The 13285-nt window shown below is 38.0% G+C and overlaps 1 protein-coding gene across 1 annotated transcript in view; it reads left to right on the top strand.

Annotated features, from left to right (window-relative positions):
- The window catches only part of LOC306771889 (adenosine kinase-like), a 119765-nt gene extending 108080 nt beyond the window's left edge, over nt 1–11685 (top strand). The window contains exons 8-9 of the mRNA XM_079261211.1: nt 10591–10677; nt 10929–11685. Of these exons, the coding sequence (XP_079117337.1) occupies nt 10591–10677; nt 10929–11053 (212 nt within the window). The 3' untranslated portion in view covers nt 11054–11685. The remainder of the gene's footprint in view (nt 1–10590; nt 10678–10928) is intronic.
- The last annotated feature ends 1600 nt before the right edge of the window (nt 11686–13285 follow it).

The raw sequence follows: 13285 nt of genomic DNA, 5'->3' as shown, positions 1-13285 counted from the left end.
CACTGCCGGCACAAGTATTTATGAACTGATATACAGTGTAATATTCATCAAACCCAGACATTTTTTTTTTTTACCAATAATATATATATATGAATTCATTGCAGTGTGTCTTGTTGCCTATATAGTGATTACTTCAAAACAGTTCCTCAACTTTCCACTTTTCTCATCTATAAGTTTGTTTTTGTTGTTTCCCTATAAGCATTTTAACTAAGTTTTATTGTATGTCGAGCAAACTTTGTATTTTATGTTTTGATCTCAGATTTTTTTTTCTTTACAACTAACTGAGCCGATCTTTAGTGCTACATAACTGATCAGTTCTCTTTCTGCCATTTAGCTTTACTTTTCAGACACCTTTTAAAGAACAATACTCTGAAGTTTTCAAAGCCAATTTACATAAATGCTCCTCATGACTTTATTTAGATGTAGTAACAGTGTTACTATGTGCACATTTTTGCTCATAAAAGTAATATTTCATCGTCTACTTTTAGAATCATGCATTTCCTATCAGCATGTCTAGAACCTTGTGGTTGTGTATGTGTAAAACATACCAACAAAACATTAGTAAATATGAAAATGTTTTTTTCTTCGTGCTAGAGTTTATTGAACAGTTAGTATTACAAAGAGCTCTGATTGGCTTCTTGATCACAAAGGATTTATTGCACCTACAGTATTCTTCATTCCATCTGGAGATCTCTGTTATCTACTGTAACGAAGGCACACTCCAAATGCTGCCCAACCCAGAGATGCTGTAGTCACAGCACCAAACTCTGATATGAAAAGAGCAGGAATGTTGTTTTAGGGCAGTGCTGTCGTTAATAAATAAAGAAACAGGTCTGCTGGATTCCTCTGAAAAGCTGCCAAATTCTGAACCGACTGCCACTGTGCATGTGTTTCTGCTAATCTAAGTACATGCGCTGTGTTGAAAGGGATGAGTAGATATTACCTGGTCTGACCTAGTAACAGCCTTCACAAATGATTACAGAAAAGCACCAGAGGTGCTCAGGGTGTTCAGTTGCTGTCTGGTTAACAGAGATTTTTTTATGTCCGTTCCTGGATTTAGATAGGCACACAGCGTAACTCTTAATGAATGAGAATTTGTTTTGTTTATGCCATCTGTGTAACAAAGCTGAGCGAATAAGCTATAAAACAGCTTTACACGGTGATAAAATGTCAGTGTTGGTTTACGGCTCCTTTTTTTGAAGCCTAATGTGTCTGATCTTTCTCTGAATGAGAGAATTATTCATTTTCAGGTTTGTTGTTTAAAGGCGCATTACGTAACTTTCTGACCTTAAAACTCCGCGTTCCGGACTTGTTGGATGACATAGTGACATCTATCATGTGCATTTCCGGTGCCAGAAAAGCACTGGCTGTTTTGAACATGCGACGTCGCTGATTCAGCAAAGTGGAAATTAAAAGACTGAGAGAGACAAAACAAGAGTCATCATAAGATCGTCTTTTGCTGGCTGGAGAGAGCTAACAGGTCTGGTGGGCTTGAAGATGGACGCTGAAGTAGCCATCGATAGCGGGCGTGACGGTGACAATGCCAAAAGTTCTGTACTTCGTCTTTAAAAAGTTATTGCCACAGCAACATCTTTTTTCCTTTGAATTATCTTGATGCCCAATTTATGCAAGATCAATATCCATTTGTCACAATGTGTTAAATGCATGCAAAATGACAAAAAAAGGAAAGCTTTGACCAGCTATACTACTTATTGTTTTGCTATTTGACTTCAGTTGCACTGACTGCACCAACAATTCACACACACATACATGCAAGTGATATAATGTTGTAGCTCTGACATGCAAGAAAAATGGCACACGCCAACCCAACAACACTCATCAGTTGTTTTGCATCAGCTCAAACAATACAAAATAATAGACCCAGGTGTTGCTATTATGCAGGTATGCTACTGCGATGTATAGGGTTATAATGAATTGATGAAAACTAACCAGCTTTTCAAGAATGTCCGAACACGAGTGGCACAGTTCCTCCAGGGATGGCCGACAGACACTTTGTAAGAATATCAACCCGCTGAAATATTTTTCAAATGAGGCCCAAATCAGCAGTCTTGCTGAAATTGATTGCAGGTTTTTTGCTTCTACTCTTTGCACATTTTGATTTAAACAACCCCACAAGTTTGTGAGGCCTTTTATGCATTAGATCAGACAAAACCTTTCAAAGCTTTGAGAACAAAGATGTCCCAAATTAACACTGTAATCCGAACATGATTCCCTTTTAAGTCAATAATTGATTATTCTGAATTATTGGCCAGTCTCAATAAATACCATACATATGGTTTTTGGTTTTTTTTTTGGTTTTTTTTTTTTTTAACCAACCAAACCAATTTATTCATGATCAAAGCAGAATTCCTCTGGATGATTTTTTTTTTATTTATTTATTTTTTTTATGTGAGAATCTTTAAAGAGGAGCCTGACGGTTAAAATGAATAAGAATTCATCCATTGTGCTGGAGGTGATGGATAATTCCTGCCTGCTCTCCTCATTTCTCCTGCTTGAAGACACCGCCGTATGCCGCTATGAACTTTATATAAAATACATGATGAATGCCAGCTGGATGAAAGACAATGTGTTTCAGATGTCATCTACAAAGGCAAACATGATAAATGTCATTGACTGTGCTATCATTGCAGTTGAGCAGTTACAGTCACAGTAGGTGCAGCCGTAGTGGAGTGTGTGTGTGTGTGTGTGTATTTGTCTGCGTGTGAACATTGCTATTCATGCCAGCCAAATAAATGTCAATGTAAAAAGAGAATTAAAGATTTTCATTTCCCAGAGGCGGCACTCTAATAAACTTGATCTCTCATTTTGTTTGCAATTTGTCCTCCTGTCAGGATTTGATCATTTGCCAGCCTCTGCATGTCATGTTAAACCATTTTATAGTGATTAAGGATGGAAAGATGCCTCCCCCTGTGGTATAATTCTCCAAAAAGAGATGTCAATTCGTTATTGTTCTATTTTTTTCTGCCTTTCATCAAACCACTGCTTCAAACATGCTTTTTAAGAGCCAGGAGCAGGAGAAATCGCCCTTTATTTAGCTGCCTCTGACACTGCTGAACTACCCTGGGCTTTTGCTTATACACCCATTATTGCAGTAATTAAGATCTCTGACGCCCTGAACCTTTGCAGTGAGATCTAATAAAGGATCATTCAGCAGGGGTTGCCGCTCTAATTGCTGATAAGGACTTGATAAAGCCTGACTCGGCTCCTTTGAGAGTTTTAGGGCTCTCGTGGGGGCAAGGCAGGCAGATTTCAACTTTGATTCTGATCTATACGTGTTAATCACACGAGATAGAGAAAGAAGTAAATATAGAGTTCAAAGCTAAAGCTCTCATTTTGTTCAAGGGGGGGGTATTAGACATGTTCACTGAAGTTTATGAAACATTGCATGTCTGAAAAAAGTGTCGCGTTTATGTTCCTTAGTTTCGAACAGATAAAATCAATTATCAGTCTGCACTACAGTGTGTTACAGACCCCCGCTGTGTTTCCTTGGCACCTCACATTGAAGCATTTTCTTTCATGACTCCCTGAAATGATAGTTGGCGATGATCTCTTGCCTGCGGTTTTAGTAATTATAGGCATATGTCCGTTTTTATAAAACTCAGTTGTGAGCAAAGATGCTGGTTACGATAGGGAAACAGATTGAATGTCAACTCGCTTCTAACCTGTCACATTTGCCAAGAAAGCGGTAACGCTGTTTTCCTCCCCGAGGCTCAGATTTTGGCTGAAACGCAGTGGGAATTCTTCCAGAAGAAGTATTCTCAGGGAAGTTTCTCACATAAAGATGTTTCACTTTAACTCCGTTGAGCACTTCAGCTCATGAATGCGAGCTAAATATTCATATGTGGCTCCCGGTCTCTTGGCAGTGCCGGGTTTAACATGATGTATTAATTGTTTTACTTGTTTAGATGGGGAATAAAAAAGGGCGACGGAACTAAAGTCCATTTTAATCGCCTGCCAACTTGGTGATCTCCTTGTCATAGCAAAAATATTGAGTGGTGAAACACTACCAGTGTAGCTTGCAATTATTACAATGAAAACAATGCTCCACACAATCATTTTTAGTCTTATTTGAACAGTTACTTATTTTACAAGAGAGCATTTTCTCAGCCTCTGTTGTGCTTTGAGTTGTCATTGTCAAAAAGAATAGCCGGTAATAAAGGACTTAATTGATACTCATTTCAAAGAGGCGGCTGTTAAAAGAGTTTCTTTTAATCACCACTATTCATGAGCTATAATGAGGGAATTACGAAGAGTGAATTAACAAAAGCAAACTATTATACAGAACCTTACTGGAAGGAATTATCTAAATTCCTTTGAGTTTTTCTTAATGTTTTTTTTTTTGTTTGTTTTTTTTTTTACTTCACACACATTCTGTCAGACCAAATTCTCGAAACAAGTCCATGTTAGTGTTAGTAATAACAGCGAAGACTTACTTTGGCAGAAGTTTGGATTTATGGCCATGTCCACAACAGAGTTTTTGCCATTGAGTTCTTTGTTAAAGACACCAGGAGGATTGTTGCACCGCAACTTGAGTTAACATGTCAGTCAAATTGAAAAATTTGCATCGCTGAGGCTGTGTGAACTTTCCCCCAGCAGCAGAATACAAGCTCTGCTCATGAATAAAGAAATATTGTATGTCTAATGTGCCATGAGGCATCGACAAATAGTTGTAATAAAATCTTACAAAAAAAAGCCATCGGCTACATTGTGCTGCCCAGTGAGCAGATTACTCATAAATCAGAGAGATAATTTATCTGTTTGGTGCGCAGATCGAAATTCACACGCTCACATCTATAGCTGCAATTCACAGGATTTCTGCACTGATTACTCATAAAATGTTTTTCTGATCTTGGGCTGAGTTCCAATTATGGCCAGACATGATTTGAGCCAATTTACCTCAAACTGTTGAACATTTCATGTCTTTATTCAGCACACAAAGTAATCATTCACAGTCACAGCACAACAACCTCTGTAACAATGACTTCTCCAAAAGCTACTTACTGTCTGCTGTTCCAGATAAATAGATTAAATTCAAAGTGGGACTTTTGGAGGTGCTTTTTCTCCCCTACAGATGCGCATAAAATATCAGGTTGAATAGTCTGTGCATTTGAGAAAGATTGATTTGTGTGAACCGTTCCTCAATCACTTTCAAAGGATCTTAGAGGAAGCAGGTGCACAAACACCAATAGGCACAAAAATATGTCCAAAAAAGTGTTTTGTGAGTTTACAACCAGACAAATGGACTGCAAAAAAGGAGAAGTTCAGCACCGCTGCTGCTGCTGCTGCTGCTCTCAGTTGGACTATTTCTGGTATAATTATTTCAGTTCAGATGAAAAGTTAAAAGTTATACTTGCACAATGCAAGTTTTACTGAAGAAAAACAACGTTGCGCGCGACACTAAAACCCTATCCCAGCTTTGAGTGATGGCACAAAGCAGTATAAGCTTTAAAATCCTTCTTTCACAGGAAAATGTAAAAATACGTTGAATGAACCAACAAAGTCAAATCAAATTTTAAAAAAAGTATGGCAGAGGGGGAAAAAAAAAGATATTTCCGAATGACCAAGTATGAATCTTAATATTAACTTAGCTAAGAAGATTTATGGGCTGTTCAGTCAAAACACTTGAATTATTGATGACCTAAAATATTTTGGAAAAGAAGAACAGACCTGATTCCTACAGAGTGTTGTGGAAATCCTATAAGTGTGCAGTAAGCACCAAACTTTAGAATGAATGTTATGTTTGATTTTGGGATATAAAAAAATTTTTTTTTAAACTTCTTCTGTTTCTGTATCGTAATCATTCATTCATTTTCTTTCCGCTTAGTCCAGTTAAGGGTTGCAGGGAAGCTGGACTCCATCCTACCAATCAATGGGCGTGACAGGTCCATCACAGTCTTTATCGTATTGGGTTTAGGTATTTAGGTATTTTTATTGTATATTCAGGCTAGAGTGCAGTGTTCCTCATTCTGCGGCTCACTGACTCTTGACTTGTGGCTCATGAAGCAGCCACTGGCTTTCTGAAAATGCTATTTAAACAAGTCATAATGATCCTCAACGGTGCCGCACTCTCCACAAACAAGTGGTGAAAACTGCTTACAAAAACTTTGCTGTCCTGACAGCCTTAACTGACCCTGTCAGAGTTGCCTGTTTTGGCTGATTTCAGCCGCACCAAACTCCGCCAAAGCGCTTCTTCATTGGTAGCGCTGTTTATGTATTAAAAAATAAACACCCACATTCCGGAGGAATTATTGTATTTTCACCATATACTGTTGCAAAAGAATGCCGTTACTCCGTGCAATATTTAGGAAAATGATTCCTTGCTAAAAAAAAAAGCTGAATGTTACTGATTTGGCAACATTGCAGAATACGTAGTGTGGAAATGATTTTTTTTTTTTTTTTTTTTTTTTTTTTTTTAAAAAGTGGCTCTCCTCTTGTCTTAGTATATTGAGTGTATTTCAATTTTTATGTATTCTTTTTGTATTTCAATCCTTTCTGTCAAATAGAATAATGTAAGATTTCCTTTACATTCAGTCAATTACGAAATAAACTGACTTGACTCACAAAATCAACAAAGAATAGTTTGACTTTACAAAGTTAGTTAAAAAAAAATCCAGGAACAGAGCTGTTTATTACCACACACAGCACCCTGTCAAAAACGTTGTTTAATGAATTCTAACACCTCCAGATGTAGACGAGCATCACTTTATGCAGGAGGTTACCTGGCTGTCTTTCTAATAAGACCTGGCTCTCCCTATGCTGCCCTCGCTGTTTGTTTTAACTATGTTAGGCGTATTTATATCCACTTAGTTCTGTTTGATTTTCTTGAGATGTAATGAACACCAGACTGTGCAGAACAAGTGCAGCGGCTTCAACCTTTGAAGCATCCGGTTTTATAACCGCAAAGCACGTCGCATTAGCACGACCACATCTAACAACTTGAGTTTCCCGACTGCAGAGTAACTGACAAACTGTAATTTATTATTAGCACACTTTTTATGTGAGGTTAATCATTTCAAGAGGGAGGAGGGTCCTCAGGCTTCATCTGTGGCATTAATTAAGCAAAGTCGTTATGCTGCCAATTAGCTCATCCTGAAAGGATTCTTGTATTATTGTAATTTATTGTCAGTCAGCTTTAAAAAGAACTAGTGCTGTTATGAAAACCCAATCGAACTCTTAATGTGATCTTTGAAACATGACCCGTTACACAGTCATTCTTTAAAGATGTGTTGTTTTTTTTTAACCACAGTATGATGGAGTGTCTCTCTCACTTGGTGTATAATCGTTCTGGGTTTTTTTTTTGTTTTTTTTTTACATCAGGTGTTAAGCACATGCTCAGCTGCAGGTTGCACATCTTTAGCCCTGTAGTCGACAACCTTAATGCATTCAGAAATTGATAAAGCAGTGAGTGTTATCTGCAGTTCAGATATTCTTTGAGCCCTTGACAAATAGCAGGGAGCTTCATTAAACAGCTTTTTATATGGTTTTTTTTTTTCGCTTGTGTTCTCCTTAAACTCCCAGCTTCTTCTCTCAATAAGAATCCTGTCAGCCTCCACATGTTCCTTTTATCCACATGTCAGTCTTTTGTCTCCTGCACCTTTTTGAAGGTTCATGTCTGCTCCAGAGCCCTTGGACTGTTTGAAGATCATGTGTGTGGTTTAGATTGTTCTGACATAAGTTGTTGATTTAATGTCACTCTACACCTCAAGACTTTGTCTTTTGGTAGATTTTTTTTTCTTCTTTTTTTTTCTCCTTTTACTTTAAACTGGAAGACTCTTTGAAGTACATATGCTACTGATAATTGAAGCAATATAATCCACTGAAGATAAAAAAAAAAGACTCTTTTAATGTATTCTGTTCTGGATAGAAACCACTTAGACTAGCTTCTTGAATTGTTCTTAATTCACCATAGCAGTCACCTGAAGTTTGTTGATTTTTTTCCAGTAATTGAACATCTTCTTTATATTGTCAGTCAAACTTAAGTCATTTTTTTTATACATTTGTTTATTTAGGGAAAATTACAGTTAGTAAAATGTCTCACAGACTCGCTGATTGGAGTTTCTTGTGACTTACTATTTTGTCTTAGTTCTACAATTTCATTGTACATAAAATCATAAAAATACAAACCACCAGTTTAGGAAAACCTAGAACAGGAACAGTATTTAGCCTAGTTAAGCAACAGGCTCATGTACAGACTACAGCTCCTCAGTGCAGTCGGAGAGTCCCAGCCTGCTCCAGTCTCTTTGCTACACATCGTTCCCCACTTTCTCTGATGCCTTTCCTGACAAGCTACCCCAAAACCCTTAAAAAAAGAAAAAGAAAAAATAAACAACAGCTAAGACAGAGTTTGTGCTGCCTTGTAGGTGCTCCTCCAGAATTCCCTGCATGTAGAGTATGTATGGAAAGTGTGTGGCTTTTCCTGCCAGACACTTTTCTTCTCTTCCACAGTTTGGGTAATTTCCCTTCACAAATCTAGGCACATCTGATTGTCTTTATACCTGGAAGTGCACAGCCCTGCACAGATACAGGTAGCAACAAACCTCCTCATATAATCTCTCAGTAATTGAGCATCTATTTAGCTTATTCAACACATGTATGAATAGTTTACGCCGTTTTCCCATAGATGATGTAGCAGAGCTTGTGCACAGGAGACCCTTGTATTTTTACTGATTATTAAAGTCTTGACATTATCTTACAACATATTTTTTGTATCTAGATTTATTTATGAACTGGACTACCATTCATTATTAATTTATCTAATATTTTTGTGAGTTTACTCTATCGTCTTTTTTACTTCTTTTTTTTTTTTTTTTTTTTGTACTTTTTCCAGTTTGTTTTTTTTACCCAAAATATAAATACACAGATTTTTTTTTTTTTTTTTTGTGCATTTTTTATTATGGACTCCGGAGAGCTCGAGCAACTGTCGGGAGTCTTGTTAATCAAATTGACAGGCTGTTTTTTTTCTTGACCTGTCACTGTTAGCTAGCTTTAGCAAACTAGCTGATTGAGTTCAAGCACAGAAGTTCATGAACCTTGGAACAAAATATTTACCAGAAGCAGCTATATCAGGCTAGCTTAGAATTTGTCACAATTTATGGTCCTGTCTTTGTCACAGTTATGTTCCATGTGCATTTTGCTTAAAGCATCACTACATAAGTTTTTGACCCTCTGACTCATCCTGACTGCAGTCTAACATTTATGATGCCCATTTCTGGAGCAATCACAGCCCTGCGGTGTCCCAAGGTTGACAAACCACTGTGTTTTTTTATTCCAGTCCGGGGCATCACAAAACAGCTGCACAGTGTCACGTAGCAGCAACTGGATATTAGCACACTGGTCGTTTTGAACATCTGCCATGGCTGATTAATCAGAATCAGAAGTATAAGAGGACATTATTGGCAGAAGAGAGTGAAAAAAGCAAGAAACTGATATAATAAGAGATAACACAAGAATCAACATTAGACTGACTTTTACTGACTGGAGAGAGCTCGCTGAAAAGACAGGCTACAAGGTGGAGCCTGAACTGGTTTTCATTAGGAGGCACCAAGGTTAAAAAATCTGCTAAATGTCAATGCTACTGCTTTAAATTAGCTTATGTGAAACTGATAAAACTCTCATCACTTTCCTTGAGTCCATAAAAGCTCAAGTTTTTCAATTAAAACTATATAGTCTCTGTATATTAGGCTTCATATAATTATGAACATTAAAGTTGCCAGTGAGGCATTAGATTCTGCTGTGATGCTAACTTGTCTGGCAGAGCTGACATTTAAGCTAAATGCTAATGCTATAATACAAACCTTGCATACTTGATAGTTTTTATTTAACTTTACCATGGTGACAAGTTTGGAATTTATATTTAAAAAAAATCAGCATTTCTTATAATATTGCTTGGGGAGCCTGTAGTGCATGATGAAATAAAACACGTACACAGAAAAGTATTTTGTTGAATACATAGAGGAAATGGTAACAAACTGCTACTTACACATGTAGTGATTTTTTTACATATTATGAAAACATTAAGCACATACCGCCTACAGAGCATGAATACTAATGTTTATACAGTCTTAAATAGGACTTTTACTGCCTAATCAGACGGTTATTGAGAGCTGATATGCAGGCAGAAAAGCATATAAAAGACACAAACAAGTCAAATGGCTCAGTTGATGTAATGGCACAAACAGAACAAATACACACAGAGTAACCAAGGACTCTTTGGCTCTGGGTCATCTAAAGTTTTCATCATGTTAAAAGAGATTTTTCTCCCCACTGTTGCCAATTCAGGGAGACTTGTATTTAAATTAACATACTCAACACGAGTCTTGCTGAAATGCTAAATGAATAATTAGATTCTCAAATCTGAACAATTTTGAACCAATATTTAGTCTTGTCATGATTATTCCAACTAAATAGCCTGTTACTGAAAATGCTAAACTTTCTTCTGTGTGTTTTGTGTGCGTGTAGAAAGTCTAAAAGCAAATAATTTGTTACCTATAGTAATAACAGATCATTTTGCTGTGAAATGACCCCAGACATTTAACTACAAATAACAATCCTCTTGTGCCCCGACTACAGTTGACAAGGTGACCATGTTTCCCGTATTGGACATCGACCAGAATGATATTGTGGACACTAATGGTGCAGGAGATGCATTCGTAGGAGGTATGACACTGTCATCTGCACAACCCAAATTCTGTTTACATTCCCATTAATCTTTGACCCCGTGAACTTTGTGACGTAACAGTGTCTCCAGAGATTATTAACTAATCATCAACGCATGAAACAAATATCAATTTGGTCCTGAAAATGTACTGACCCGTTGTCTAAAAACCACATTTACCTGCCTTTGTTTAATCTTCATACAAGATGGAGAAGGTGGAGGAGGGTTTACCTCTGTTCCTCTCTCTACCCAGGATTCCTCTCTGCATTGGTGCAGGAGCAGTCAATGGAGGAGTGCATTCGGGCTGGACACTACGCAGCCAACGTCATCATCAGACGGGTCGGATGCACCTTCCCAGAAAAGCCAAATTTTCACTGATGACTCCAGACTCGTCTTTCTCTGAAGAAACTCAATGTACTTGTATGCTTCAGGATTTTCTGTGCATTTTTGTATTTACAGTGACTGACTTTATGGGACTAATTGCTACAGCTTGACTATTTAATCAAGCTCAATAAGCAACTCCGATGTTGTAGTACAATTCAAAGAATTTAATGGTATTTGAATATGTTTATGCACAAAAGAGGATCCAATCAGTATATGTAGGTTTGGATTAGAGGCCTAAAATATTATAAAGAAAGGTTTAAGAGTTTAATTGTTAAAGCACTAAACATTCTTTTGTTCTGTGTGGCAGCATCACCTCCTCATTACTCTGGCTTGAAAAGTTCCGTTGTAGTCAAAACATACAATCCAGCATTTATAGAAACATGTTAAAATGTCTTTTCTACATATTTTACTTTGTTTAACCAGAAAGTTGATAATTGCACGTCACCTGTTGGAGCTTTTGAGCTATGAGGGGGTGATGGTGGCACAGAGGTGGTATGCTTATTGGTGTAAAGTATGACAATGAAGCAGCTAACTAAAAAGTTTCAGCCTTAATGGCTGAAAAGTATATAACACAGAGTATATTATGTTGTCATTGATCGGGTACTATTACGGGTGGTTTTGCCTTTCCCAGGGGTTCAATTTTAATGGCACAAAACTGGAAATATTTTTTCTGCATCATACAAATAAACACATATTACATCACGTTGTACTGAAACAACGTTTGTTTTTGTTGAACCAACAGGTGTACGCACTCTTAAGAAAAGACCAGACCAGAGAGTTTGTGAATATCCCTTTGTTTAATCAGTGGGGGCAGTCTCATGCTAATCACTTTTGGTCAGCTCAACACCCTCTATTATGGTCATGGTGTCCTGGCTCTGCTCAAGTCACCCCACCCCCTACTCGCCCGGGGTCCTAACTGGACTTTCTGCGTCTGGAGCTGCAGGGCTGCAGGAGATCATTTTTCTCAGTTTAAGGGATTAGTGGTTGCTCTTCGCTACGACCATTAAAGGGACCTGAAAATTAGGCTGATCCTTCGTACCCAGCTGTGCTGTCGCTGGGGGTTGCAGACAGGGATCAGAGGGACCCCCCCTTCACCCACCCCACCCCCATCTCCCTCCCAAACCCTCTCCATCTTACCAGCAGAAGTGTTGAGCAGGGTGTTTTGTTAGAAATAATTCAGCACTCATCCGTTTCACACAGCGGTATGATTGAGAATAAGAGTTTTCTTCCTCTTGAACAACTTGTTACATTATATTTTCTTTCATTTTCTTCTCTCATATTAGAGGAAATCCAGTGTTTACACTGCCTGCGTGAGAGCTCTGATTTCTGTAATGAGGCACAGTTTATGCATATATGCTAATTGGGGCCATCTAGGTGAAAACATTCTGCAGCCAAAATGTTATTAACAACTTTGAGACACTTTTTTTTTTCAATCAGCATTTTTTTTTTTTTTTTTTTGAAGGCTTCACACAGATGCGCTATGAAAAGGACCACATTTCTGATTGGGCAAGATCACACCCCGTGGCAGCTGGTTCATTTGCTTCTCAAGATGACAGATGGCAAAACACAAACACAAAAAAGAGAGAGCCATGATTAAGTAATGAGAATGCCTGCCACAATAAGGAAACTACTTTTCTCACTTTCCCTGATAAACTTTTGCCTTGTTCGATGAAGGCAAGAGGCAAAAACGCAAACATAAAAAGAGAATTTAATACACAACTTGCAATACTTTTTAATCGGTGAGCCAGATAAAGGCTTAAAAACAATTATGGCATGTGGCATGAAAGTCTTCCAAGGTATAGTTATTAGTCTTTTAGTAGCTTTAAAGTGGGGGGCAGAAAAATTTGACTTTGTGACAAGTGTATGTACAAATATATTTTATTTAGTAGTGGTAAAGGAGTAACTGCGGCCCTGGCCGGTGTTTTGCCCCGCAGATGGGCAGCAGTGTTTGTGAACACCAGTGTGGCAGTTGGCAGGGATTGAGGAGGGGGATGGGCAGATTGCAATGGCACATGCTCCAATTCAAATTATCCCTGGACCCATGCAGCAGTGGAGGACCTGCTGGGGCCCAGGGTGGCATTCATTATAGCCAGACACAGGCAGGTTTTGGTCAGCGCCTCCATCCTGACACCAATCCTAAAAAGCACCTAATCTGGACAGTCTTTATTCACATTCCACCTGCTTTGACATCTTTTTTTTTTTCAGTAATGCCTCAGTTGCATGTAT

The sequence above is a fragment of the Telmatherina bonti genome (genome assembly GCF_933228915.1).
Source record: "Telmatherina bonti genome assembly, chromosome: 21".
NCBI lineage: Eukaryota > Metazoa > Chordata > Actinopteri > Atheriniformes > Telmatherinidae > Telmatherina > Telmatherina bonti.
This window is presented reverse-complemented; position numbering and strand designations above follow the sequence as displayed.